Source organism: Schistocerca serialis, chromosome 3 (assembly GCF_023864345.2).
Source record: "Schistocerca serialis cubense isolate TAMUIC-IGC-003099 chromosome 3, iqSchSeri2.2, whole genome shotgun sequence".
Lineage (NCBI taxonomy): Eukaryota > Metazoa > Arthropoda > Insecta > Orthoptera > Acrididae > Schistocerca > Schistocerca serialis.
The window spans coordinates 878,846,782-878,874,621 of NC_064640.1; the positions used below are offsets into that span (position 1 = coordinate 878,846,782).

Consider the following 27,840-nt stretch of genomic DNA (forward strand, 5'->3'; position numbering starts at 1 on the left):
TAATGTTGTCAATGGTCATCGTGAGGTATGATGTGAATGAAAAGGAATGTGTCAGCTGCTGGTCCTACACAGCCAATGAGCGAGCAGTGGGTAGACAACATGTTTTTGTAGCAAATGACATTTTAACATTCTCATGTCAGTACAGAACCAAATTGTGCTGTGTGTTTAAAAACAGAATCATCACAGCATCATATTCGGAAGAAACAACCAAATATTTGTGACAACAAAGATACTTTTCATAGTTTCCCTTTTAGGATGATGACACTGATGATTAAAAATAGTGCTACCACAGATGAAAGAAGCAGTTAAGATAAAAATTAATGTAAACAATTTCTTTTTGTTTATTTCATTTCTCCTTGTATTATCAAAATGTATACAACCAATAAATGGTATAAGTTTAGAATAGATGTAACGGTAACTTTCTAGGCAGATACCTTACATAAATAAAAGTTTGTAATTTTGATTAGTCAGAATATGTTAAAAAATAAATTTTTCTCAAGGAGCCTCTTAAAAAATGGGGGTGGGGGGACGGAGTCATCTTATACTCAGGTAAATACTGTATTTCTTTGCTCCTTTCACATGTGCACTCTCAGATTATTCATAGAATTTGGTGACTGACTCATAATGAAGCATTTTCATGAGTTAATGTAATGTGAATGTGCTCTTATAATATTTATTTTCACAAGGAAACAGAAGATACTATGTATGAGATTTTTCCTTGGTTATTGTTAGGTTGGTCAGAACTAACAAAAAGGAAACCCTGCACCAAATACTTTGACTTGACTTACCTGCAACAGCTGAGGAACAGCAGGCTTTTCAGATGGCCGTGACCCCGAACTTCCAGCAGTGCCTGTGCTAGAAACACTTCCTCCTGCCACTGCACCCACATCTGGAGCCTCCAGTTTAACCTGGGGGTCACCAGAGGGTGCAATGAGCTTGTAGCTGGGCATGTCACTACCAGGTGCAGCTACCAAACTAGGTGGTAGCGTATATGAGCACTGGTAGGTACTGCGACCGCCACGGGTTCGGTCTTCTCTGATGGCTGCAAAACAAAATCAGTGTTATTGTCCTGACTATGTATGTTACAAAAATGAGTCAAGGTGTTAAGTTCTTTGGGAAACTATACTTAAAATTTTCAAATAGAAATTTAACTTGTAGCATTGAGTTTCTTTTGTGAAAACAATATCTTTTGTTAGTAACCACAAAACATACAAGCATACACGCTTTGCAAAAATTCATTTATTAACTTCATATGGCATACCATTTCTTCATGTCTCATCTCAAAAAATTTATTGGTACAAAGGTAATATATGGCATTAATTCATGAACTTTTTTCAGGCATATATTTAAGGCACTGAAGATTTCAACATGACATCTCAGTGTATCCACTCTCTAATGGAACTGACATGGCTAATAGATACCAAGTAAAAGAGTAAGTACACATTCATTCTGCAAGTGTACAACTGACCATTACTACCTGAAGTGAACAGCTCTGCCTACTATTGACATAAGCGTATGCTGTGTGGCAACATGAAATTTAAATAAACTTTCACAGTAAGTAAAGGCCAACAGAGATACATCAAAAATGTCCATTATGAGACATAAGTTTCTAATGAACCCTCATGTCTGTTTAGAACTGTTCAGTATATACACTGTGTATATAGATTGATTATGTTGGTGTTGCAATATTTACATAAGATAAAAATACATACACCGTTTTCACATACTCACTACAGAGAGAATCTATATACACCATAGCTCATTTACCCCATTCCATCTAGTTCTATACAATTCAGAACATCATAAATATTACAAACATTTGCCCATCTTCACAGACCAAAGTCAACAAGGTGAATGCAATGAAATGCCAGGAAAATGTAAAAATAATTTCTTACACACTTAATTCAGTTTTAGAAAAGTACAAAACACATAATTGTGAATAACAAACCCCAATAGGTAGTGCATACAAAAACTAGAAAAAAGATACTGTACAACATTTAGTGAAGCACCTCCTCAAAGTAATGACTTCTGTGGTGGTGACTATGTAAAGATGATATGGCATGATGAAACAACTTCCATAAAAGAAATTGCCACACTGTGGTGATCTGCTTACACTGTTTTATATACGCCCACAAGAAATTTACTGGCATAAGAGTAGGTTATTGTGAGCACCAGACGGTACTTATTCGTTGTATCAATTTAGCAGGATACATAGCAGAGATACGACTCTGGATGTAGTGAAGTCTCGTCATGTTGAAACCACATCAATGTCACACGTTTCACCAATGGTGCTAGTTTCATCTGCAAGTATGTGCTCCTGTTAGATGAGCAGTAAGGAAATGGGAATCAATGACACAAACACTAATGATTTTAAACCATACTTTTGGTTATAACCTGTATGTTACTACATCTCCGCCGCTACTACCACAACACACATCTTGTAGTTTACGCAGCACATTGTTCGGGTGCCCCAGGGCCCCATCAGAGGTTGCGTACCATGGGCCAGCACCTCAATCACCTGCAGCCGACAGACAGTGCCCCTGGCAGGCAAATGCTATTTATATTGCTGTGCATCAGCTGCAGCCAGCAATATGTACGCCTCCACAAGTCTGTACTTATCATGTGTCTGTACCTGTCTGTCTGTATTTGTCCCTTGTCTGTACCTGATATGTACGCTGTCATTTCATGACCCAACAACTGTTAAGCTGTCACTTTGTGACCTAATAAACATTCCACTGTTGCTCAAAATGTCTTTGCTGTGCCCAATAGGAACTATCCATACACCAGAAAGGTTTTTGCGATAATGACTATTGTTGTCAATCCCTGATAGCATCCAGAAATAATATATGTGCTCAAATGACAGTGACATTGCCACATTGTGTAAGGTGTGTGCCTATAAATTATTATCATGGAGGTCCTAGTGAATTGCAGGTGTATAGGTAAAACTCATGTGTGTGAAGTATCTGCATAGCAGATACTCAGCTAATGGTCTTCTGTGCAAGTGCCATTGACCTAGCATGAGGGTTTACACTACCGGTCAAAGGTTTTCAATCACCTATCACAACTATGGATTTGCAGTTACAACAGGAATTTTGTTTTGAATAATCTGTCATATCCTCATTCTGATAATAAAATAAGTATAAATATGTAAAGATCAAATGCCTCTGTTATGTATCTCACTGGTTTTCATCTAGGGGGGCACTAATAAGTATCCACAACAACACTGACATGCCTTTACCTATGACACTTCCATCTGGATAGGTCTCACTCCTCGAACTATTTGTGTAGCAATCAGTTTGCATTAGTTTACAGTCGACTGAGTGTATCTCGCAGTGTGTCTGTGTACCTGATCAGATTCATACCATATTACCCCCTAATGGGATGGGAGCTGGCGTTTGCAACTGAAAAATGTGTTATAATAATTTTAGCACTGCATCTGTTTCAATGGTAAGCATTGCTAGGGTTGACATAATTCCTGGCACTTAGAACTGCATAGGAATTATTTTATTTTCTCAAATTCAAAAGCAACTTTCTTTATCCAATGATGTCATGGAAATTATGTGGTTAGTGCATTCAGCAACCTAGAAACTATGTGATGAGCTAATTCCGACTGTCAATAATGTATCAGATATAGCAATGTATAGAAAACTGTTGTATCATAATCCAAAACACTTATTCACCTTGAATCACTACAACATCCATACACATAGTTCCTAGAAATAATACTCATGTATGTGATAAACATAAAAATTATGGCTGCAGTAACAACAGCAACTGCAATATTCTAGACACTTTCCCAGATGTCACAATGTTAGCATGAAATCTAAGCTTTGTTTATGATTGACAATAATAATGATTGCAGTTATGCTATTGAGAAAATTCTATCCTCAAAACTAATTCATGAATGAAACAAAATTATTAAGATTGCTGTTGAAATATCACTATCAATAATATTTTGGGTGGTGGAATGGCGTACCCTAGTGGCTTGTTTGACAAGTTAACATTACAGGAGGAGAGAAAGCTGGGACACATGTCCTCCATAGAGTGGTGCTACCTATTGTGGCATTTGGAACTTATTCTAGTTGTGAGTTTGCATACCGACTGCAACATCCTGTGACATGACTGGCGAGCAAGTGACCAAGTGGTAAGGACAGGCCTTGGCTCATCCCTGTCTGAATTACAATGGACCATGCTGCTCGCCAGGGAGTTTCCATAGAAGTGCAAACCCTCTTTTAGTTTGCTTCGGTCCCAGTACTATTTTTATGTCAGAGAGAGAGAGAGAGAGAGAGAGAGAGAGAGAGAGTGCAACAGACAAAGTCACAATTAAACTGATTTGGGGGCAAATCATCTGGAAAATGACACACTAATATAAAAAAGGCAGTATTCATTTGGCTGTAATCAAATGTTACAGATAAATCAAAGTTATTTGCTGGCAGTTTCCCGGACCCCCATAAAATTGTCTTACCTTCAAGCTTCATCCCCATTTTTAGGCATTTTTCAAAGCGACATGCAGGGCATTTCTTCCTGGTTGAGATTGTAACGAGACAAGAAGATCCTCGAAGACAGACATAATTCTTGCGATTCTGCACTGTTCGCTTGAAGAATCCTTTACAGCTTTCACATGAAAAGATTCCATAATGGAAGCCAGAAATTTTATCACCACATATTGGACAGGGGCTGAAACAACATACATTTACTCATTCAAACATGATTGTGATAGATCTTCCTGTATTAGAATTCTTAAAGTATTTAACTGGATAACAAACACTATACTGTATTTAACTTCTCTCTGAATAGTAGAAGTGTAGAGTCATTGACACCCACACAAAAACAAATCAGAATATAGCTAGCTTTTGGACTAATCCAAAATCCTAAAGTTCACACTACTATTATGTGAGTGGTCTCCCTTACTCTTAAATTATTTACACGTTGCAAGAACTTTCCCTACAATAAAAGTACTCAGTTTAATTGATGAAAGGAGAAAATATAAAAATGTAGCAAATGAAGCTGGTTGAAGGGAATGTAGATGTCTAAAAAATGAGAATGGCAGAATATGCAAATTATGAAAACAGGTATAGCTAGATGTGAAATGCTAGGCTGCAGAAGCATACATGACTAGGTCAGAGGTGCTGCCTATAGGAAAAGTGAAGACACCATTTGAGAATGTGGTGTCACCGCCAGACACCACACTTGCTAGGTAGTAGCTTAAATCGGCCGCGGTCCATTTAGTACATGACGGACCCGCGTGTCGCCACTGTGTGATCGCAGACCGAGCGCCACCACAAGGCAGGTCTCGAGATACGGAATAGCACTCGCCCCAGTTGTACGACGACTTTGCTAGCGACTACACTGACGAAGCCTTTCTCTCATTTGCCGAGAGACAGTTAGAATAGCCTTCAGCTGAGTCAATGGCTACGACCTAGCAAGGCGCCATTAGCCTTAAATAGTTTGATAGTTATCGTATGAAATGTCTCAACAAGAAGAACGTTGTAAACCAAAGGACTATATAAAAGTTAAGTATTCCCAAAGCAACGTACTTTTCTTGCTACCATTCACTACTTATCCTGTTCCAGAATTCACGCCCGTCTGCGTTAGATAGCGTGCATTTCGACCTCCTCTATCTACAAGGTGTTGGCACATTTGCCAACACATCAGAGAATAGACAATCATCTGTATGAATATTAAGAATTCAGATGACAAGCTCATACTAAGCAAAGAAGGGGTTGCTGGAAGATGAAATGACTACACAGAGGGTCTATACAAGGGGAAAAATTGTATGACAACATTATAGAAAGAGAAGAAGTAGTTAAGGAGATGAGATGGGAGATATGATACTGTGAGAAAAAATTGACATAAGTCAAAACAAAACCTCTAGAGCAATGACATTCCCTCTGAATTATTGAAATCCTTGAGAAAATCAACTCTGACAAAAATATTCCACATGGTGTGCAAGATACGAGACAGACAAAATACCCTCAGACCTCATGGCAAATCTAGTAACACTAATTCCAAAAAGGCAGGTGCTTACAGGTGTGAATATTAATGTACTATCGTAAGTCATGATTGGAAAATACTAACATGAATTATTAACAAAATAATGGAAAAAGTGGTAGAGGCCAACCTCAGCAATGATCAGTTTGGGTTCTGCAAAAATTTGGGCACACATGAGGTAAAACTGCCCCTACAACTTATTTTAGAAGATAGACTGAAGAAAGCCAAATCTACATTTATAGCAAATGTAGACTCAGAGGAAGCTTTTGACAATGTGGACTGAAGTACACTCTTTGAAATTCTGAAGGTAGCTGGCATAAAATACAAGGAATGAAAGGTTATCTGAAAGTAGTGCAGAAACCAGGCTACAGTTATATGAGTCGAAGAGCATGAAAGGCAAGCAGTAGCTGAAATGGGAGTGAGACATGGTTGCAGCCAATCCCCAATGTTGTTCAGTCTGTACATTGAGCAAGATCTGAAAGAAACCAAGAAGAAATTTGAATAGAGATTTAAAGTTGGGGATGGGGTGGGGGGGGTGGGTGGGGGGGGGGGGGAGTGGAGAACAAATAAAACTTCTGACAGAATTAAAATGTCGTCAGCAAACCTCAGACACAGCAAATGACTTTGGAGAGTAGCTGAACAAGATGGACAGTGTATTGAAAAGAGGTTATAAGGTGAACATCAACAAAAGCAAAACAGGGTAATGGAACATAGTCTAATTAAATCAGGCAAGGCTGAGGAAAGTGTATTAGGAAATGAGACACTGAGTTTTGCTATTAAGGTGGAAAAAGTACTGCTGATGGCCAAAGTAGAGACGATATATAGTGCTGCTTGGCAATAACAATAAAGGAATTCTCGTAAAAGCTAAATTTGTTAACACTGAATATAGACTTAAATACTAACAAGGCTTTTCTGAAGGTAGCCTTACCCAGTTGTAAAACATGACCAATAAACAATTCAGAAAAAGAGGAGAATAGTAGCTTTTGAAATCTGGTGCTACGGCATAATAATGACGATAAGATGCGTAAATTGAATAACTAATGAGAAGGTACTGAACAAAACCAGAGAAAATAATATTTATGGCACAGCCTGACCAAAAGAATTGATTTGGTAATGGAGATAAGTGTGGGTGTAAGACTTGCAAACACAGAACAAGTGTCAAACACAGTAAGCAGATTAAGATGGATGTAGGCTGCAGTAGATCCTGTCTTCAGAATGAAGACTGCAACCATCACAACCACAACAAGTTATATAACCATTTACAGTTTCATAAGTATTACTTTCTTCTTCTGTAAGAATTCAAAATACCACACATACAACTTGGTTATTTTAGATGTCTGATGATTAACTAGAGGCAGGCTTTTTGTTATTGTTTTTTTTAAAGAGATTTCATCTTCTACATGTATGCAGAAAAAATACTGTTTCCTACCTACAGGTAAAGCTAAGTATCAGATACATAGGAAAGTCCATCTACATGTACATCCACGGTTACAGGTTCTCAGCAAACTATTTTACAAACATATAGTTGTGGACGTCGTATGCTTCATGCATCCATCTTTTTAGACATATGAATTTCTACTAATTTCTGCCTTTCAGCACTTTCACATGGCAACAACTATGTAAGAGTTATCTACACCATTCAGCTATTTTACTTTTATACATTTTTTGTTATTTTCTATCTTATCTGTAAGGCATCTGAGATCAATCATCTGTCTTTGTCAAAGATTACAGAATGGGAAAAACATACATATTATGGAAATGATCATTTGTAATTGTATTTCTGAGGTACATGTTCTTTTATCCCAAGCAGTCTTTTGACCACTAAAATGTATCAGGTTTATGAATTTTCCTACTGAGATTGTTTCATTTATGCTAATAACAATTTTAAAAATTGCAAAATTAAAATGATAACTGTAACTTTTATCTGAAATTACTAAGAGTTTTCTAAGATGCTGTAGCAATTAGGAGAGACATCATCCATAAACAATAAGCAAATATCCAGGTAATAATGACTTTAGTGAAGTTTGAAGAAACCTGAGAAAATGCTACGCATAAAAAAAATTAATTCACTTTTAGATGCAAAGAAGGCAGTTTACGCAATATTGAAACTTCCTGGCAGATTAAAACTGTGTGCTGCACCAAGACTCCAACTCAAGACTCTTGCCTTCCACAGGCAAGTGCTCTACCATCTGAGCTACCCAAGCACGACTCACACCCCGTCCTCATAGCCTCACATCTGCCAGTATGTCTCCTACCTTCCAAACTCTACAAAAGCTCTCCTTTTTCTTCCCATTAGAATTACACAAGATCATAAAATGTCAAATTGTTGGCACATTCAATATTACGGCATTCTCCTGTACTACTATTTAATACATTCAAGTACTAAAATAATACATTTAAAAAATCTTGATGTCAACTGTTTCAAGCATATTTGTTATGAACCCACCTGTTGATAAGCTGCTGCCTAGAAATTCCAGGAGGAGCAGCAAGGGCAGAATGCTGTTGCACCATGTCTGATGCCAGGGTAGACATTTTGTCATCCAGAATATTGGCACTACTCTCTCGTTCATCTGATACATTATGGAATTGTGAATAATACTAGTCAGAATGAACTAGACATTATGTTTTAAACAAAAATTAGATTATTAATTAACTGTGGTGTGCATTAAGGGAATGGTTACTTAGTTGAAACTATTTCCTTAATGTAACTAATATCCTTTTCATAACTCAAAATACATTGAATTTACAAATATAAAGGTTTCAAAATTCAATTATTTATAGCCTTAATTTTCAAAGAGTTGTATTACTTAACGTAATGTGGCATAAAACAATGTTACATCATTATTTTGTAGTTGGTGACTATGACAGTAAGATACAAATTAATGGGAAAATAAGCAATTCATTATCATGAAAACTTGACAGGTAAAAACTAGTTTGCCAAGGAACACTTAAAAATTATTGCAATAGAGGAAGATAATCTTAAACAATGACAAATCCACAATTTTTCTTTTCAATGACTGGAATTCTTTTTCATGCATTGGATACGTCAAGTAAATTTAAATAATGGCAAGAAAGTACTTGATTCCAATATTACATCTGAAGGTTATATCTGAAAGTGCCACTGAAAGTGATGTGTGTTACAAACAATCTAGTGAAATGTGCCAAACAGCTTGTATTGCACAATTTATAAACATCGTACAAGAGGGTATTGCATACAAAGCTATTAAAGAACAGAAATACTATATAAACATCGTACAAGAGGGTATTGCATACAAAGCTATTAAAGAACAGAAATACTATCAAAAGCTGGAATTTACAATTATAAGTATTTCAATAGAAATCTGACATATCTAAGACACAAGCATTTATGATGTCTTTCCTTTTGTTATGATTCCAACTGTAAATGGTAACTGCTGGCTCACTTACAAATATTTATTACTGCTTGAAATTTATGAGTATCTTTTGTAGATGGAGCAGAATGTTCAGTAATTTATACAAACATTAGTTAGTGGGAGTGAACACCAGAAAATGCTACACTTAAATTGACAACCAGATATACTGAGTTTGGAGTGCATCCATTCTTGAAAGTGCTTCTTTGACAATACATTTGCACATGTATCCTGTATGAACAGCAAGATACTAATTATATCTCTTCTTCTTGCTTTCTGACAAAAGTATTCTTACCATCAGCAGTAAAGCTCTTAGAGACAGAGCACTAGCCATTTTACAATAAGAATAAAATAAGCCATCATTCATAATATATTCACTCTAATATGAACTCTACATACATAAGAAAACCCAATACCAATATTAAGAAAAACTGCTGACACTAAAAAATTACTGAAGCAGGAAAACAGAGAATATGGAATAAGTTATGTAAGAATAAATGTTAACATTATTATCCTAAATAAGTGACAAAAATTTCTGTATTATAGTTTTGGACATGTACTAAAGCTGAGGGAGGAAAGAAAATATACCTTAAAGGAGTAAAAGCTGTTTGTATTGGCAACTGACAGTAAAAATATTTGTAAAATTACCTGTAACTTCAGTGCTAGGTGCTGCATGACCTCCATACAAAACTGGCCCTCTCGGCAACACGGGCGATGAGAAGTTGTGCAGATGTCGAGACTGTATTGGTGAATGACTGGGGGAAAATTGTGTGGGTGAATAACTGTAACAACTGCTGTGTTGTGAACCTCCATACTGGGACGCATCCGAATTGTTTCGAGAGAGTGATGGAGTATATGGAGAACTGAAGCCTGAAGAAGGAAGTCCTGAGGAAAGAGAAATAATAGTTTAATGAAAAACTAACAATAAAAGAAAATCTCTTAATTACAGGTGAAACACACAACTTACTTGGATTTACTTCTCAAAATGCAGTAGCGTGACCACTAAGTGGTGCTACAAAAAATATTTTTTTAGTGTATGTTAATTATTATCTGAAAACCCTAGGATTAAATTCAATGTTACTTACACGTATCATTGGTTTCACACTAACTGATACAAAACATGTGAAACAAAATATGAAATAAGAACAGCAGTAGGTATCAGAATGTATTTTGCCTTAAGCAAACAAGCATGTTACCAGCAGGAATACACAATGCTGCATGAAGGTCTGAGCAGTAATCAGATTCGAAAAGTGTGCATAATAAACCTGGAGTAACAGGTCTGACTGTAAAAGGAAGGACAAATTTAACAGATCACAAATGAAAACTATTGTAGGTATTTTGATGTAGATATACTGTTTCACGAGGAAGGTTTTTTGTTATACAATTTATAAATATTTTATGCCAATTGGCTGAACTATGATGCCTCAGTTTTCTTTTTATTTTCTGGATCACAATAATATAGTCATTTAGAATTTTTCAATTTTAGTTTCAATTGCTGAACAACCATCTTCTGATATATAAAAGTAACAAACAGAAAAATGCTATTAAGTTAGTGATCTTAATAAAATTTAAGAACATACATTATTTCAAAATAATAAAATGTAAAACAGTGAAAATGTACTATGTACATGTGGGCCACAATACCATCATCAGCATGTCTCTGAACTATGTAAATAATAGAAAATGCCCTATCACTTTGAGTGAAAAGTTACCAATCTTTAAGACCTATGTTACTTAAAGGCACTCAACTCCATTGGAGACAGGCAGACCAGGTGGTGCAGTACCTTGCATCTGCTACCACTGCCATGAGATGTCACTCTAAATGTCAATTAAATGTGGAATAGCTAACATTTGTGCCTCCTGTGAACTTTTCTGGCACATGAAACTTAAACTGTTTAAGTTATATGAAAGTGATGATGTTCTTTGAATTTCAATCATAACCTGCACAATGGCCCATAAACAAAATTACTGCTACTCCAGAGATGTCGTCCAGCTGTAGATTCTTACTGCTAACTGTGTGAACTAGCTACTGGTGTAATAAGAAAAAGACATCAGAAACAATAGCAGTGAATATTATGATGATAACAGCTATTCTTATGTGTGTGGCCTGTACTAAAGGTACATAATTCTTGCTACCCCACACATTGCATTCCATATTAAATCTGGAAAACTGTGCTTCATTTTCAACAGAAGTAACTTCTTTAACACAGAATGCCCTTTCAGTTACTTCATAACATGCTAAATGCCTAAAATTTATTTGAGAACAATCATCAGGAAATGTTTAATTTTTCTGTAATATGCATCCAGTGCATTAACAACAGTAATTAATTTCATGTGTCTCAACAGCCTGGTGCAAGCCTTTCAACTGGACATCTCTTCAGCTACTTTTATATCCCTAACCTACAACTGTAATCCTACCGTGGAAAGGTGACCTCCAGTTTAATATGAAATTCAAACCACACATCATTCCTGGTAAATCTTCATATCTTTGAGAGGTGAAGGCTAGGTTAAAGGCAGACTGAAAAAATCCACAGACCAACCAAGATTCAATCCCATGACCTTTCCATTTCCAGACATATACTTTATTGCTAGACCAGACCTGACAATGCATTGATGCTGCTGCACCAGTTAAGATTTCCTACAGCATTATGCAGTCAGCAGATAATGAAAATCATAAAACAAACTTAAAACACTATCTCACAAATATTTTAGTTGGAACAGGCACACAGTCACCAAAAGTCTGAATAATAACATTCTAACACGGTTGCAGAGTCTAAACTGTACAGTAATTTAAATAAAATGAAGTCACATTTTAATTCATCCAATGACAGTCAAAGTAGCAGAATGTTATCAATCACACTATGTTAGAAAAATGTACATTTCTGAAAAGTAAATAGTCACCTCCATAACTGTAGCAACTGGAATCGCCATACTGTGATGCATCTGAATTGTTTCGTGATAGAGATGGTGTGTATGGCGAACTAAAACCAGAAGACTGAATACCTAGAAAATGGAGAAAGAAAATGTAAAATAGTGGAACATTCAAAACAGTTTACACAAGCAAGTAGGTTACAGCAAGCATACAACTCTACACAACAGCAAATAAATGTGAGATATATTATAACACCATCTGCCAATAGAAAATAAAAGTGAAATGAGAAAGAAGTGAGGGTTTCTGACTGCAGGCATCAACACAACAGGTGGATATTCAGTAGTTTTGAAACAGAGATAATGTAAAGAACCATAACAAAACTGTTTGGACTTCCACCTGTCCACATTACACATACTGCTACAAAAACAAGTAAATTAAATGAATAAAACAAACATGGTTGAAATATATACAAAAGTCTGAAAATTAAATAAAAAGTAACAACATTTTTTACATTAAAAAGTTGCATAATAGAAATGATTAAAGTTATTATGTAGAAGAAAGGAATACAGTAAAAGTGACACTGTTATTTGCACAGAGTGCAATAAGCTGATAATTTTAACACTGTTTAAAGACATGAGATCAAAATATGATGAGACTGTTTCCTTTTTAAGCAAACATTGTTATAAAATAGCTCCAAAATCTGCATCAAATATTCTGAACTGCAATTACCTCACTTCAGCAAATTATACCACCTCAGTGAAAGAGTAGATCAGAATCATTTGATACAATATTGTAATGCCTGTGTTGTTCAGAAACATGATGCAAAGTACCTTTGGACATGCACGCATGTATGCAGGAACAGGCACTGTGGAGACCACATCCATTATGAAATACATGAAATGTATTTGTAAATAAGGACAACCATCAGACCCAAACTTCCATATGTCTATGAGCTGTGCTCGGATAGCCTCTCATGATATGTGGAAAATCTGGGTTCGAGTCCCAGTCCAGCACAAATTTTCATTGTTATACAACTGAATGGGCAGAGACAAATTATCCCTAAAAACTAAAAATTATAATAACTGACAAGCTCCACAAACTATTGATTTTATGCTAAGAAAGTAAAGCACATTTCTGCAAAAAGTTGAAAACTTCACCAAAAATACAGCATAGCTTCCACTGGTCCTCCTGATAACATACCGTGGCTGCTGCGACTGGTGACAGGACTCTGTGCAGGTGAGGAGTACGAGTACGCAGAATGGATTGCAGAATCAGGACTGGGTGATGGCTTTCCCAGGTGAGGGTGCCTCTGAGCCAGCAGCCGGTCAACCAGCAGGGGCAGCTCACTGCAGCCTGTGCTGGGGCCAGCCCCTCTCACTGCATCCGAGCACTTGTCACTGCTGCTACTGCTGCCTGTATCTCCACGCTGCTAAATCACATTCAACTTAAGTTTTTACTCATTGTTTGGTGAGTGCAGTAATTATTTTATAGCGGATACGAAACAAGCTTTAAAAAATACATTCTGAAAATTAGATACTGTCAGCACAAAGAAAGTACAGCACTGTTACCAATATGTTTACGCTGACGCGCAAAGTAGTGAGCGATTGTGCGCTGCACACACAATCAATAGCTGATACATCTGACAAAATATTTTGTTTCCTCTTAAATTTCTCATGCAAGCAGAGAATCAGACTAATAAATATATTTATACATCTAATCTCATTTTGTAGAATGAACATAGCAATGTAGGCTAGGTATTATGAAGAAAGCAGCTGGTACATGCTATAACAGCTAAAATGTGAAATAACTGTATGAAAATTTTGTTGTCTCTAATGTACGTATGTTGCAACATTAAGGAATCACCAGGAAAGAAAGAAATGTGCTAACGGTGAAAATAACAAGCTTACACAACCACACTGTTGGTACAAAACAAGTACTTTTTTTAATCACAAAGAGCAGCCATAAAGTATTCTGCACATCATACCATTAAGTCAAATAAGTACATACACAATTGCCTGTCAGAGTGGCTCAACCTCAATTTCAGTGAACAGTTAATGGATAATGACTTCTGCTGGACAACAATCTACCAGTTGCCAACTGACTGTATCTCCTATAAATATTCAGTTGCTAACATGCTTGTTTAACACGAAACCTTGTGAGTAAGTGGTACTGTCTCATGAAAAATAATTTGGCAATGTTGGCAATATGTGGCCCGATAATTTTCTGATGAAATACAGCTCTGGCCTCTATAAAATCATTGCTGGTGATGAGGAAATCTGTAATAAACAGCAGCAGAGATTATCCATCATCTCCAGTACCATCAGAACCACACCAGCTGCTCATTGAGCATGATGTGGTGAAAGCAATACTCAGATATGGTGCTCATTAAAATATTTTCTAACACACATGTCACTATGATAAGAGTCCATTCAAAGAAAGTAGTAGTATGAGTCAAATATGAAATGTGTGACAGAACCTACAGGAAAGAGTTTTAGTTTAAAGTTCTGGATTTGCCTTATTTTGGAGGGATTGATAAACAATTGTAGCTATGCGCAGAACCTAAAAGTCTGATAAAATGTAAAAGCAATAGCTAATGACATGTACCATTAAGTTATTTGTAATATATTTGGGTTATTCACTTGCTTTCCTTAATCTGGTAAAGGGTAAGACCATACTACGAACACATGGTCATGCATGAGTAGAATACAATGTCTGAATGTTGTGTTATTTGTCAATCACTTTTGTGAATGGGCCAGTTGTCTCCTGTAAATACTCCAGTTACCAGTAAAACTGATTAGATTACAACTGTTTTTTTATATAGCGATATTTTCACTCAAGGAAAATACAGTACTACTCTACTAAACGGGATGTCAATATGGTGTTTCTCTTAATCAAGATATACGAAGTTAGTTATATAAGTATATCTGGACCTATCATCAGGTTTAGTTGCTGCGTTTTGAAACATCAGCCTTTGAACGTACTGAATTTCCAAAAAATTTGGCCCAACAAAGACCAGTATTCTCTCTCCTAAAAATCAAAGCAGAAAGCAAAATATAAGGCAGGAATAATCATTTTCAATACAGATGGAATTGTCCACACTGAAAACACAGCTTAAGAGAAAAATGATAGTCTCTTTTGGTTTATACTGCCATGGAATTGATGGCCCTATTTTCTTCAATCTAATTAGAAAATTTGCAGTGGTACTATAGTAGGTGGCAAAATAACTTTACTCTTCAACTTTTACTATCAAAGTGTGAATACAAACATACTGGTTTATCCAGAAAGTTTAGATGCCTCAGATTTTTCATATCATATCATATTTCCTAACGATAGTCTTGGATGGTGACGGACTAACCAGTTGCAACATGGATTAACATACAGTATGATAGATTCTTTCACCTGCCAGTGTGACTTAGTGATTTTCTTGAAAGTTAATGTCTTTACTAGACAGTTGCACAAAGCAAATAATATATACACTAGTAAGGAAAATTTCTATTACATTTTAAATACACTTGCCAGAAAATTAGCAAAAATCCTTTCAACAGCCCTAATGACGAATGAATGACTGTTTAACAATCAAAAAGGAAGAACATTCATTCTGTTAACTAATTTCTTACCATATGGAACATATATTAAGAGAACATTAAATTTTAGTACTTTGTCTTACAGTGGAAATATCAAGTTTTCACAATTCATTACAACTTACAGCAGTGTCTGGAAATTTTGTGGGAGGTTTTCCCTCTTCTCGAAGGCTTGTACTGCTGTTGGAACAGACTTGTACCCCTTCCATTGACGTTTCCTCATGGTCCTGAAATCACACAGATAATTTGTTCTTTTTCCTTATTAATTTTTGAGTAAAAGTTATGAATTGGACCCCCTTGTAGTTTTCAATATAGTGCAGACATATGCATTAGGCTTCGTTACTGGTCAATTTTTTTTACAACAATCAGATTTTCTGCTTTCACATTTGTTGGCTTCACCAACTCACAATCAAATCGTCACCTTCCAAACTAACTTAGACCTGTTGTGCTACAGATCAGTTTGTCATCACAATCAAGATTTGTGTGTGTGTGTGTGTGTGTGTGTGTGTGTGTGTGTGTGTGTGTTTGTGTGTGTGTGTGTGTGTGTGTGTGTGTGGTGTGTGTGTGTGTGGGTGGGTGGGTGGGTGGGTGGGTGAGGGGGGAGGCAGAGGATGGGGCAGGGGGCAATGCATAACTTTAGCCAACTTTTGAGTACTGAGACTGAACACCACTGTTTTATTGGGTCTTACAGTTGAAGGAATTACACTGGATGATAATGATTTTGTGCTCTCAAGTGGGTGTCATTATTTTTGTACATGCTTCTGAAATATATCAATTATTTCAGTCAAAGTGTATTTGTTCTTCTCATAAGCTTAGCAATGAATTGAAAACTTACAGGCAGTTGTTTGCTGTGTCCTGCAGTAACAGCACTCATCTCTGCATCTGACAGCTCTCCCTCCCATGACATAGGCCGCTCTGGTTCCTCGAAGCCATCTTGTGAGTCTTCACCCACAACTCTCTTCTTCTTGGTCCGCAGATTCACACCTGGTAAATATCAGAGGTTACTTTGAAACAGCTGTTTATTAAAATAAATAAAGTAAATCAACTGACATCCTAAACTGTGGTACTTGCTGTAAGAACACTAAAATGCTGACCTTATATTTAGAAACACCACTGTGGTCTTAGTTAGTGCTTCTTAACTATGGCTACAATTTAATTTAAATTAGTTGGCATCTGATGATTAATGTACAAAGTCACAACAAGTACTGCAGATATACAAACTCCACAGCATTTTACTCTTGCCTTTGAAGTCTGTTTCACAGAAAAATTACGTAAAATTTCTGAAATTTGAGAATAGTACAGATAGCTAGTGTATCTGCAAGCATGTCCAAAATAAGTTCTTATTTTCATTAGGGATGGAGTTATGGTTTGTCTTAAAATAGGCGAAATTTTCACATCTGTAAAGTTTTCTACATGATGAGTAGCAGTGAAAGTGGTAACATGGCGTTAGTCGGCAGTGCCATGCTCCCACTGGTGTCTTACTGGCTGGGACAGTCCTGCCCACTCACTGTGAAATACAAACGAATTTAAACAGGACTAAAATGCTGCTTCCTCTCTAGAAACAAACAAAAAGTAAAGCACCAAAACCGAGCGAGGTGGCGCAGTGGTTAGACACTGGACTCGCATTCGGGAGGACGACGGTTCAATCCCGCGTCCGGCCATCCTGATTTAGGATTTCCGTGATTTCCCTAAATCACTCCAGGCAAATGCCGGGATGGTTCCTCTGAAAGGGCATGGCCGACTTCCTTCCCCATCCTTCCCTAATCCGATGAGACCGATGACCACGCTGTCTGGTCTCCTTCACCAACTAACCAAACCAAACCTAAAGCACCAAACTGGACTCTGTCACACTTATCAGGACCATCTCAAAGAACATATTTCAATGTGCATTCACAATAAATATGTCTCGATAAGGACATTAGAAATTAAAAATATTAGTACAATAATTAATCTTCTTTTAGATGTGATTGATTAAATGCATATTTTATCAAGTGTACTTAAATTAACTGTGCATTTTATTCATACACATAAGGTACACCTGAAATGCCACAACACAGTGTGAAGAATGTGTAGATGGAAAGAATAGTTGATGGCATACCATTATTATACTTCCCCACCCATTTCCATTCCTTTTATGGATGGTCTGCTGAAAGAATGTTTGTGTTTGGATCCTTTCACAGAAATCCAACTTTCTGAAATGTTACTCTCATGGCTTTTGTGTGAGATGAATGAGAAATCCAGGAATGTCCACTCTTGGACTTTCAAATCTTATGATGATGCGCTACACCTTTCCAATGATGTCTTCCACTATGGATTGTTGAACACTTCTGCAATGTCCTCACACTGACAACATAAACTTGGATTTGTTATGCAGCTCCTCTCTGTACCTTCTCTGTTGTGTTGTTCATCTGTCCATGGGTTTTCTAGAGCTCTCCATGCTAGCCTATCCTGGGCAAGTGCTTTCATTTCTGTGTAACACCATATATCCATTTAAACCTGCTTATTGTATTTAGATCTTGGTCTCTTAATTTTTCATCCCCCACAGTTATCTGTTACCAAATTAACTAGTCTTTGATGCCTCGCAATTTGTCTTACCACTCTGTTCCTTCTATTAGTTAAATTATGACATAAAGCTCTTTTCTCCCCAGTTTGATTCACTATTTCCTCCATCTAACTTCAGCAATCTTCTGTAACCCTGCATTTTAAAAGCTTCCATTCTCCTCTTGTCTGTACTCTTTAGCATCCGCATTTTACTTCCACATATGGTTACAGCCAGTAGAGTACTTTCAGAAAAGACATTGAAACATTTAAATTTATATTATGTGTTAACATATTGAACCTTCTCTGTCACTTCCAGAAATATAATTAGGTATGGGTCCTCACTTGAGAAACAGTTGTTTATGAGCAATCACCTCCTCCATGAATTAGTTTTACTTCTTCAGTATTCTTCCAACAAATATTAGCCTTGCGTTTGCTTTCTTCACGACCAGATTTATGAAGCTCTTTTGCCTTACGCCACTAGAAATGAGTACACTTCGGTATGTGAGGCTCACGTGACTTGCATTACAATTGGTTGTAGTGATTTAGGTGTGAGTGTTTGAATCAACCACTGATCAGGCAGAGCTCTTTCTGTGTTTCATAACAATGTTTGAATGATATGTTCTTCTTGTACATAACTGCCATTCACAATTAACTTCAAAGAGCAACTGCTGTTACCTACTAAGTTATTTATAAATACAGAAAATAGTATTGCTCTTATTCTATATCATTAACCCCCACAATACTGGGGCACAGAGGCACGGGGGAAATACTATGACCACCTTTTGAAAATGTTGTAATCTACTCGTCTGCTTTATATTTCAAAACAATGAAAAATATTTATTGTTTTTAATGACTCCATGTACCAGATTCCATAATTGTTTCAAATTTTTCAGTAAAACTTGAGGCAAAGTATTAAATCTTAGTAGCAAAAACAAGTTTGCAAGAAATGTCATTCTTATTTTCAAGTTCAGGATCCTTCATACACATCTACAGATCTTTAGCAAGTAGATTGTGAATAAAAGTCATTGGAAATTAACGAAAATTGTAACTTCAAAAATTTTTGTGGTGGTTAATAAGAACCCCTCCCATTGGTGTACACGTTAGGTTATGGAAAATGTGCTGGTATTGCTAAGATTGTACTAAAAGATATTTTCAGGCACTGCCCCTTACTTATAATATAGTAACAGCTTTAAGTGAATATCAAGATCTTTTGTACTTTATGATAGAAGCTGAAGAAATAAATTAAAATTTGTGCCACAGCCACTTCTATCATTATTACAGATAAAATGGAGATTCACATATCTCAAGGAAAATTTAATTCCATCTTTTGAACAGTTCCGGACACCACTCATCACTGTCAGGAAATCTTCCACATGACACTTGTAGGTAGATTTGCCCCACTTGTGGAGAGGATCTGCACATCTTCCATGGCCCATTCGGATGTAATTCAGAGTAGTCCAAATTTCCCGAGAATGGTCAAATCAAGGGGTTGTCCTGTATGCAGAGGATTTCAGGCATTGCAGAGAACAGTTCTGTTTCCATTCATTGATGACAATTTCCATAAGAATCCTGCACGTGGTAAGACTAGAATGTCTTGATCTTCATCTTTTTCGCTCTATGGGGAATACGTCATTCAATATTGGAGGGTCGGGCTTATCAACAATCTACTGGTATTCACATGGTAGCAAACTCTTCCATCTGATATCATGTGACTCAAGATAGGTAACAAGTATTTGGGGGTGGGTCATATTGACTCTATAACAGATCACATGGATTTGTTAATTTCTGTATCTATCTTTCTTACATATGGACTAAAAGCCAGACAGACACACAGTACTCTACTGTTGAGTACACCATCCCAAGTGCCAATACTCTAAGAGTATCTGCTGACAATCCCCAATTAGTGGCACAGAGCCTATGAGTAGTGTTATTCCTGCTTTTGAGCTTAGCAGATGTTCATGTTAAGCACTCTTTAAAAGAAAGTTTCCTGTCCAACATGATCACCACATAGTTTGGATGCATATTATGATCAGGTTTGTCCCCTCAAAACAGACATCAGAGCTCTGTGTGCCAGTCTTCCTTACAATAAATCAAGGTAGCATCTAATGACATTTTATTTAACTAATTTAAGCACTGGCAGATGCAATGCACATTTATTTTTGAAGCAGTATCAGAGAACTGACGTTATCCTATCATAATGACTTATCAGTTCCATTCATACACACATCAAAAAACGTTTTGCATCATCCCGGTTCCCAGAACTCCTGAAGATAGACGTTGACTGTGGATATTTTATCACAGACACAGTCCCCTTTACTGTTCAGATATTTCACTAAATCATCCCAAAGATGTAAACAACCATACATGAGCAGCACCTACACTCCTGGAAATGGAAAAAAGAACACATTGACACTGGTGTGTCAGACCCACCATACTTGCTCCGGACACTGCGAGAGGGCTGTACAAGCAATGATCACACGCACGGCACAGCGGACACACCAGGAACCGCGGTGTTGGCCGTCGAATGGCGCTAGCTGCGCAGCATTTGTGCACCGCCGCCGACAGTGTCAGCCAGTTTGCCGTGGCATACGCAGCTCCATCGCAGTCTTTAACACTGGTAGCATGCCGCGACAGCGTGGACGTGAACCGTATGTGCAGTTGACGGACTTTGAGCGAGGGCGTATAGTGGGCATGCGGGAGGCCGGGTGGACGTACCGCCGAATTGCTCAACACGTTGGGCGTGAGGTCTCCACAGTACATCGATGTTGTCGCCAGTGGTCGGCGGAAGGTGCACGTGCCCGTCGACCTGGGACCGGACCGCAGCGACGCACGGATGCACGCCAAGACCGTAGGATCCTACGCAGTGCCGTAGGGGACCGCACCGCCACTTCCCAGCAAATTAGGGACACTGTTGCTCCTGGGGTATCGGCGAGAACCATTCGCAACCGTCTCCATGAAGCTGGGCTACGGTCCCGCACACCGTTAGGCCGTCTTCCGCTCACGCCCCAACATCGTGCAGCCCGCCTCCAGTGGTGTCGCGACAGGCGTGAATGGAGGGACGAATGGAGACGTGTCGTCTTCAGCGATGAGAGTCGCTTCTGCCTTGGTGCCAATGATGGTCGTATGCGTGTTTGGCGCCGTGCAGGTGAGCGCCACAATCAGGACTGCATACGACCGAGGCACACACGGCCAACACCCGGCATCATGGTGTGGGGAGCGATCTCCTACACTGGCCGTACACCACTGGTGATCGTCGAGGGGACACTGAATAGTGCACGGTACATCCAAACCGTCATCGAACCCATCGTTCTACCATTCCTAGACCGGCAAGGGAACTTGCTGTTCCAACAGGACAATGCACGTCCGCATGTATCCCGTGCCACCCAACGTGCTCTAGAAGGTGTAAGTCAACTACCCTGGCCAGCAAGATCTCCGGATCTGTCCCCCATTGAGCATGTTTGGGACTGGATGAAGCGTCGTCTCACGCGGTCTGCACGTCCAGCACGAACGCTGGTCCAACTGAGGCGCCAGGTGGAAATGGCATGGCAAGCCGTTCCACAGGACTACATCCAGCATCTCTACGATCGTCTCCATGGGAGAATAGCAGCCTGCATTGCTGCGAAAGGTGGATATACACTGTACTAGTGCCGACATTGTGCATGCTCTGTTGCCTGTGTCTATGTGCCTGTGGTTCTGTCAGTGTGATCATGTGATGTATCTGACCCCAGGAATGTGTCAATAAAGTTTCCCCTTCCTGGGACAATGAATTCACGGTGTTCTTATTTCAATTTCCAGGAGTGTATTAGACGGAGGTGTACCAACAGCTGATCAGGTCCAGTCATTCCACCAGGAAGGAGGTACATGGCTCGTGTTGTCTGTAGTTCAACCATGACTAGACGGTCAATACTGCGGTTCTATCGTGTCCGCATCATTACTTTGTGCCAGGAAGGGCTCTCAACAAGGGAAGTGTCAGGCATCTCGGAGTGAAATCTATGTTCACTAATGATAAGTATCTGCATCGTAAAACTAAAATAAAGCTTTTCGACCACCACTTACTTAGCCCATGTAGACACTGTACGTGGCCAAGTCCCCCCCCTCCCCCCCCCCCACCCAACACAGAAGCCGGCCCTAGTGGACGAGCGGTTCTAGGCGCTTCAGTCTGGAACCGCGCGACTGCTACGGTCGCAGGTTTGAATCCTGCCTCGGCCATGCATGTGTGCGATGTTCTTAGGTTAGTTAGGTTTAAGTAGTTCTAAGTTCTAGGGGACTGATGACCTCAGATGTTAAGTCCCATTGTGCTCAGATACATATTTTTTTTTCCACAGAAACAATAACATAACAGCTGTCAAACATTTTTACCATAGCTAGAATTACCTGCAAGCAGAACAGGTATTTGTGAATAAGTGGGGTTTCCCAGTCTCCCCGGGTTTGCTGCCGGATCCTGGCATATATAAAATAAAAGAAAATGTGGAAAGGCTTACATCGGTCGTTCGATTCGCACAGTTCACGAAAGGTGCATGGAACATCGCCGTCATATGAGGCTAAAACAACTGGAAAAATCTGCGTTAGCAGAGCACTGCCTAAACGAAGGACACGGTGCGAAATTTGACGAGACAGTGATACTACATGCACGAACTAAAGTGACACTCGGCGCAACAGTAACTGGTAAAAGCCTTGAAGGTCGCCCCCACCAGCCACTGCACCATGTGTCATCTTAGTTTGCGCGTACAATAGTTGCCAAAGCTTACGGTTTTTGGGACAGTATTTATAAAGAAGCAATTGAAATTAGGTTCGCAGACGATTTGCTTAATAGAGACAATGTTTCTCCTCTTAGCAGGACGTGGAAGCCTGTATTATCCCACATCAAACCAGAGCGTTCTCCGTTGCAGCTAGTCCGACTGTGAAAATAGTCTTTATAGTGCAACATACAGAGTCCGCCAGAAAAAATGTATAAACTTTTTGTCAGGCACTATCGAGGTACCGATATTGTCATTCGATTTGAGTCACGAGTGTGTTGTAGTATATGGTCTTTGGCTCAACAGATGTTAGTACTTTCATCTTGGTATTAAGAAAACAAGATGGCTGGAGCACGCTTAACATTCGAGCAAGTTTTTCAAGTGTGATAATGCTGTTGAAGTGCAACGCCAGTGGAGGCGAGAGTTTGAAACAGAACCGCCAACCCTCCTAACAATTAAACGCATCACTGACAAGTTTGAATTGCATGGAGCGATTTGTGATATTCACATATGAATCTACAAGTCCTGCTTCGTTGGCTCTCGTGTTGGAAACGTTTGTTAATTCTCCACCGAAGTCTGCTACGCAACGTGCACGTGAAGTGGGCGTTAGCAGTACAGGTGTAAGAAGAATTCTGGAATCTGAAAGAAGAAAGTTTACATTCCATGATTATTGCACGCGATTAATGATGACGATCCTGATGGCCGAATGAAATTTTGAGAATGGTATCCACAAATGGTAACTGATGACGAACAATTTGTGACGAAGGTAGTGTGGAGTGACGAGGCACAATTTAAACTGAATGGAACCGTGAATCGGCATAACAGTGTGTACTGGGCATATCGGAAAATCCGCATGTTTATGTGGATAAAGCGGTCAATCTACCAGGGGTTAACCGGCCAGAGTGGCCGAGCGGTTCTAGGCGCTACAGTCTGGAACCGCGCGACCGCTACGGTCGCAGGTTCGAATCCTGCCTTGGGCATGGATGTGTGTGATGTCCTTAGGTTAGTTAGGTTTAATTTGTTCTAAGTTCTAGGGGACTGATGACCTCAGAAGTTAAGTCCCACAGTGCTCAGAGCCTACCAGGGGTTATGTGTGGTGTGGACTATCATGTAGGGGCTCAATAGGACACTTTTTCTTTTATGCTATTGTCACTAGAGAAGTGTACCTGGAAATGTTAGCCACATAAATTTTGCAAGGTATACGTGCGCTTTATGGAGCTGATGAAAAGGTCTTCTACCGACAGGACGGGATGCCACCACGCTACCACCTAGCCATACGAGCATTCTTGGATGACAATTTTCCGCGGCATTGGATTCAACGAAGCGGGCCCATTGGGTTCCCTCCACGGTCGCCAGATCTAACACCTATGGACTTTTACTTGTAGGGAACTGTGAAAGATAACGTCTATCGACGTAAGCCACGCACGCTGGAGGAACTTCGCCAGGACATTACAGCGATCTCCACTGTAACACTGACTGACGTAGCTGCGGCGACAGCTCGTCGTTCTGTTGCGGGTATAGCCGCCAACGGTGAACATTTTGAACATTTAAAGTGTCCATGTGCTAACCTGAAGGTTGTACAACATGTGTGATCAATTATTAAATGTAACATAAACACATAAGTAATACTTTTCGTTCCTTAAAGTGTGTATACATTTTTCTGGCGGACTCTGTATTGTTGTCAGTGTTTTATTACGGGTGGCGCCACCTGGTGTCTTGGTGGGCAGAAACTGTGAAGGCGACAAGTACGGTACGGAGGCCTACGTGTTACGACAATTTGCAACCTGGTCATCAGCTTTCAGCGCGACTCAGCAGCAGAAGCGGTCCGCAGAAGGTGTTCTAACAATACCACCACTTGCAAAGTAGGTTAGAAATCAGATTAATAATGTTGCTCACGCAGCATATGTTCGCTTTATCGGGCAACAACAAAGTTATTGACTATGGATGGTATCGTCAGAATGGAAATAATGAAGTCACTGTAAAAAAAGTCATTAATTTTGGTACTTATCTTTAATGGACTCCCACGTAGATTTCGTCGAAGTTGTTATGGCTTATCTTGTTGATTATAGGGTGATTCCACTTTGACTTCTAGAAGGTCCAGATCTGTATTTTAGCAATATTTGAAGCCCTAACAAATGCGTTTTTCAGGAAATTCTTAACGATCAAACAATCCCAGATCAGAACAATAGTACGGTGGAAATAATTTTTGACTTGGTGTTCACGATCCACATTTTTATTAAACCTCTTGTAAATTCACATATACTACTTCTTCATTGCCACATCATCAAGAAAACAGTTTTGAATCAATCTTCATATATTTAATTTCCACTTTAACCAAACACAAGACTTGACTGTTCTTTTACAAAGCGAAATAACAACTTAACTTCTGCAAAGTTAAATACAGACTGCTCTGTGCGCGTCCGCGCCAAAACGGTTACAACTAAGTCAAAGATTATGACAGTCTCACATAAATGAATGCACACAAGAACCATATCACTGTAATATATCGATAGATCGGAGTACCTATACATTAATAAAACCAAATGTGAATATTGTCACAAAAATATGTCTGTTACTTCGCAAAAAAGTAGTACGATATTACTGGTATCGAGAACTGGGGTTGGAGTGCCGTAATGGTCACGTAAATAAAGAACCAGTACAGTGTCAAACAGTTGGATCGTCGAAATATTGAATCAGTTGTGTTCAGAATCTGGCAGCAAGCCCGACGTGAATTTCAAGAAGTGATATTTACCTGCCGTTGTGGCCGAGCGGTTCTAGGCGCTTTAGTCCGGAACCGCGCTGCTGCTACGGTCGCAGGTTCGAATCCTGGCTCGGGCATGGATGTGTGTGATGTCCTTAGGTTAGTTAGGTTTAAGTAGTTCTAAGTCTAGGGGACTGATGACCTCAGACGTTAAGTCCCATAGCGCTCAGAGCCATTTGAACCATTTACCTGCCGTTGCAGGCAAAACTTGTGCAGGGTGCCCCGAAATTTTTATTTTATTTTAATTTTTGTAGTGCCTCTTATGTTAAGAAAGTGTAATACGTCGCATCGTAAACTTAGAATTATGTAGTGTGTTGCGAAATTTTTCCGTGCCAGACACTAAAATGTTACTACACAGCGTTTCGTGCGAGGGTATATCACTGAACGATTTTTAAACGAGCTTTGTTAACAATGTAAGGCAACCAGTGTCTGTCGACAGTACTGTGGCGTAATGATGCAAAATAGACCGCAGTGGAAAAGTGCATGTAAATGAGACTCATATGGTTTGGTATTGTGCATTACCTATTTCCAGTGATTTAAAAACGCAGCACACTCCTTAACAGATATTGCTTAAGTGTTATTACGTTCGATTCAAAACAGCTAGCTAACTGTTAATTTTCCCCCGGGAAAAAAGAAAAATACGCAGTATGATGCGAGGCTACATGGACATTTATGAGTTGACACACATTACTGGCAGAAGATTCACCAATGAGACACCCATTCTAAACATCTGATGTGAAGTGTTACTTGCATGGAGAGTCACCGCTGCCGACTGGTGCAACCACAAACGTGTTCGCGAAAGTTCCCAGACAACACTTTCCATTGGCCTTTTGTTCTACATCACGGGCTGCCCTTACCGCACGTGCTTTTACGATCTTTCAAGGAGAAGATCGCCAGAGAGATAAATCAGACTGACGTACAGCCTAATAAAAGAAACGCAGATTGTCCAAGGCACAGTGTGCGGTTGCGGGACGCAGCCACAGGCACTGAAATACGACCAGCGGCGAGTGTGGTTGGAAGGGAGCGCGGAAGTTCGTAAGATGCACTCCGCGTGCATTAAGACAGAAAATTCGTACTGGCAATTTATCATACAGAGTTATTCTGCCAGCTACAAGATTTCATGTAATAGCTTCACTAGAAATACAGGGTGTTACAAAAAGGTACGGCCAAACTTTCAGGAAACATTCCTCACACACAAACAAAGAAAAGATGTTATGTGGACATGTGTCCGGAAACGCTTAATTTCCATGTTAGAGCTCATTTTAGTTTCGTCAGTATGTACTGTACTTTCTCGATTCACCGCCAGTTGGCCCAATTGAACGAAGGTAATGTTGACTTCGGTGCTTGTGTTGACATGCGACTCATTGCTCTAGCATCAAGCACACCAGTACGTAGCATCAACAGGTTAGTGTTCATCACGAACGTTGTTTTGCAGTCAGTGCAATGTTTACAAATGCGGAGTTGGCAGATGCCCATTTGATGTATGGATTAGCACGGGGCAATAGCCGTGGCGCGGTACGTTTGTATCGAGACAGATTTGCAGAACGAAGGTGTCCCGACAGGAAGACGTTCGAAGCAATTGGTCGGCGTTTTAGGGAGCACGGAACATTCCAGCCTACGACTCGCGACTGGGGAAGACCTAGAACGACGAGGACACCTGTAATGGACGAGGCAATTCTTCGTGCAGTTGACGATAACCCTAACGTCAGCGTCAGAGAAGTTGCTGCTGTACAAGGTAACGCTGACCACGTCACTGTATGGAGAGTGCTACGGGAGAACCAGTTGTTTCCGTACCATGTACAGCGTGTGCAGGCACTATCAGCAGCTGATTGGCCTCCACGGGTACACTTCTGCGAATGGTTCATCCAACAATGTGTCAATCCTCATTTCAGTGCAAATATTCTCTTTGCGGATGAGGCTTCATTCCAACGTGATCAAATTGTAAATTTTCACAATCAACATGTGTGGG

At 39.3% G+C, this 27,840-nt stretch overlaps 1 protein-coding gene across 3 annotated transcripts in view; it reads right to left on the reverse strand.

The window, feature by feature from the left end:
* Positions 1–27,840, reverse strand: part of LOC126471079 (nuclear hormone receptor FTZ-F1 beta) — a 410,975-nt gene that overhangs the window by 23,680 nt on the left and 359,455 nt on the right. For 2 of the 3 annotated variants that reach the window (XM_050099152.1, XM_050099150.1), the window contains 8 exons: positions 16,669–16,817; positions 15,959–16,060; positions 13,453–13,681; positions 12,282–12,383; positions 10,029–10,265; positions 8,438–8,561; positions 4,466–4,677; positions 789–1,042 (listed from right to left, as the gene is read on the reverse strand). In XM_050099152.1, coding sequence (XP_049955109.1) covers positions 789–1,042; positions 4,466–4,677; positions 8,438–8,561; positions 10,029–10,265; positions 12,282–12,383; positions 13,453–13,681; positions 15,959–16,060; positions 16,669–16,817 — 1,409 coding nt within the window. The remainder of the gene's footprint in view (positions 1–788; positions 1,043–4,465; positions 4,678–8,437; positions 8,562–10,028; positions 10,266–12,281; positions 12,384–13,452; positions 13,682–15,958; positions 16,061–16,668; positions 16,818–27,840) is intronic. The other variant, XM_050099151.1, reaches the window with a different exon arrangement.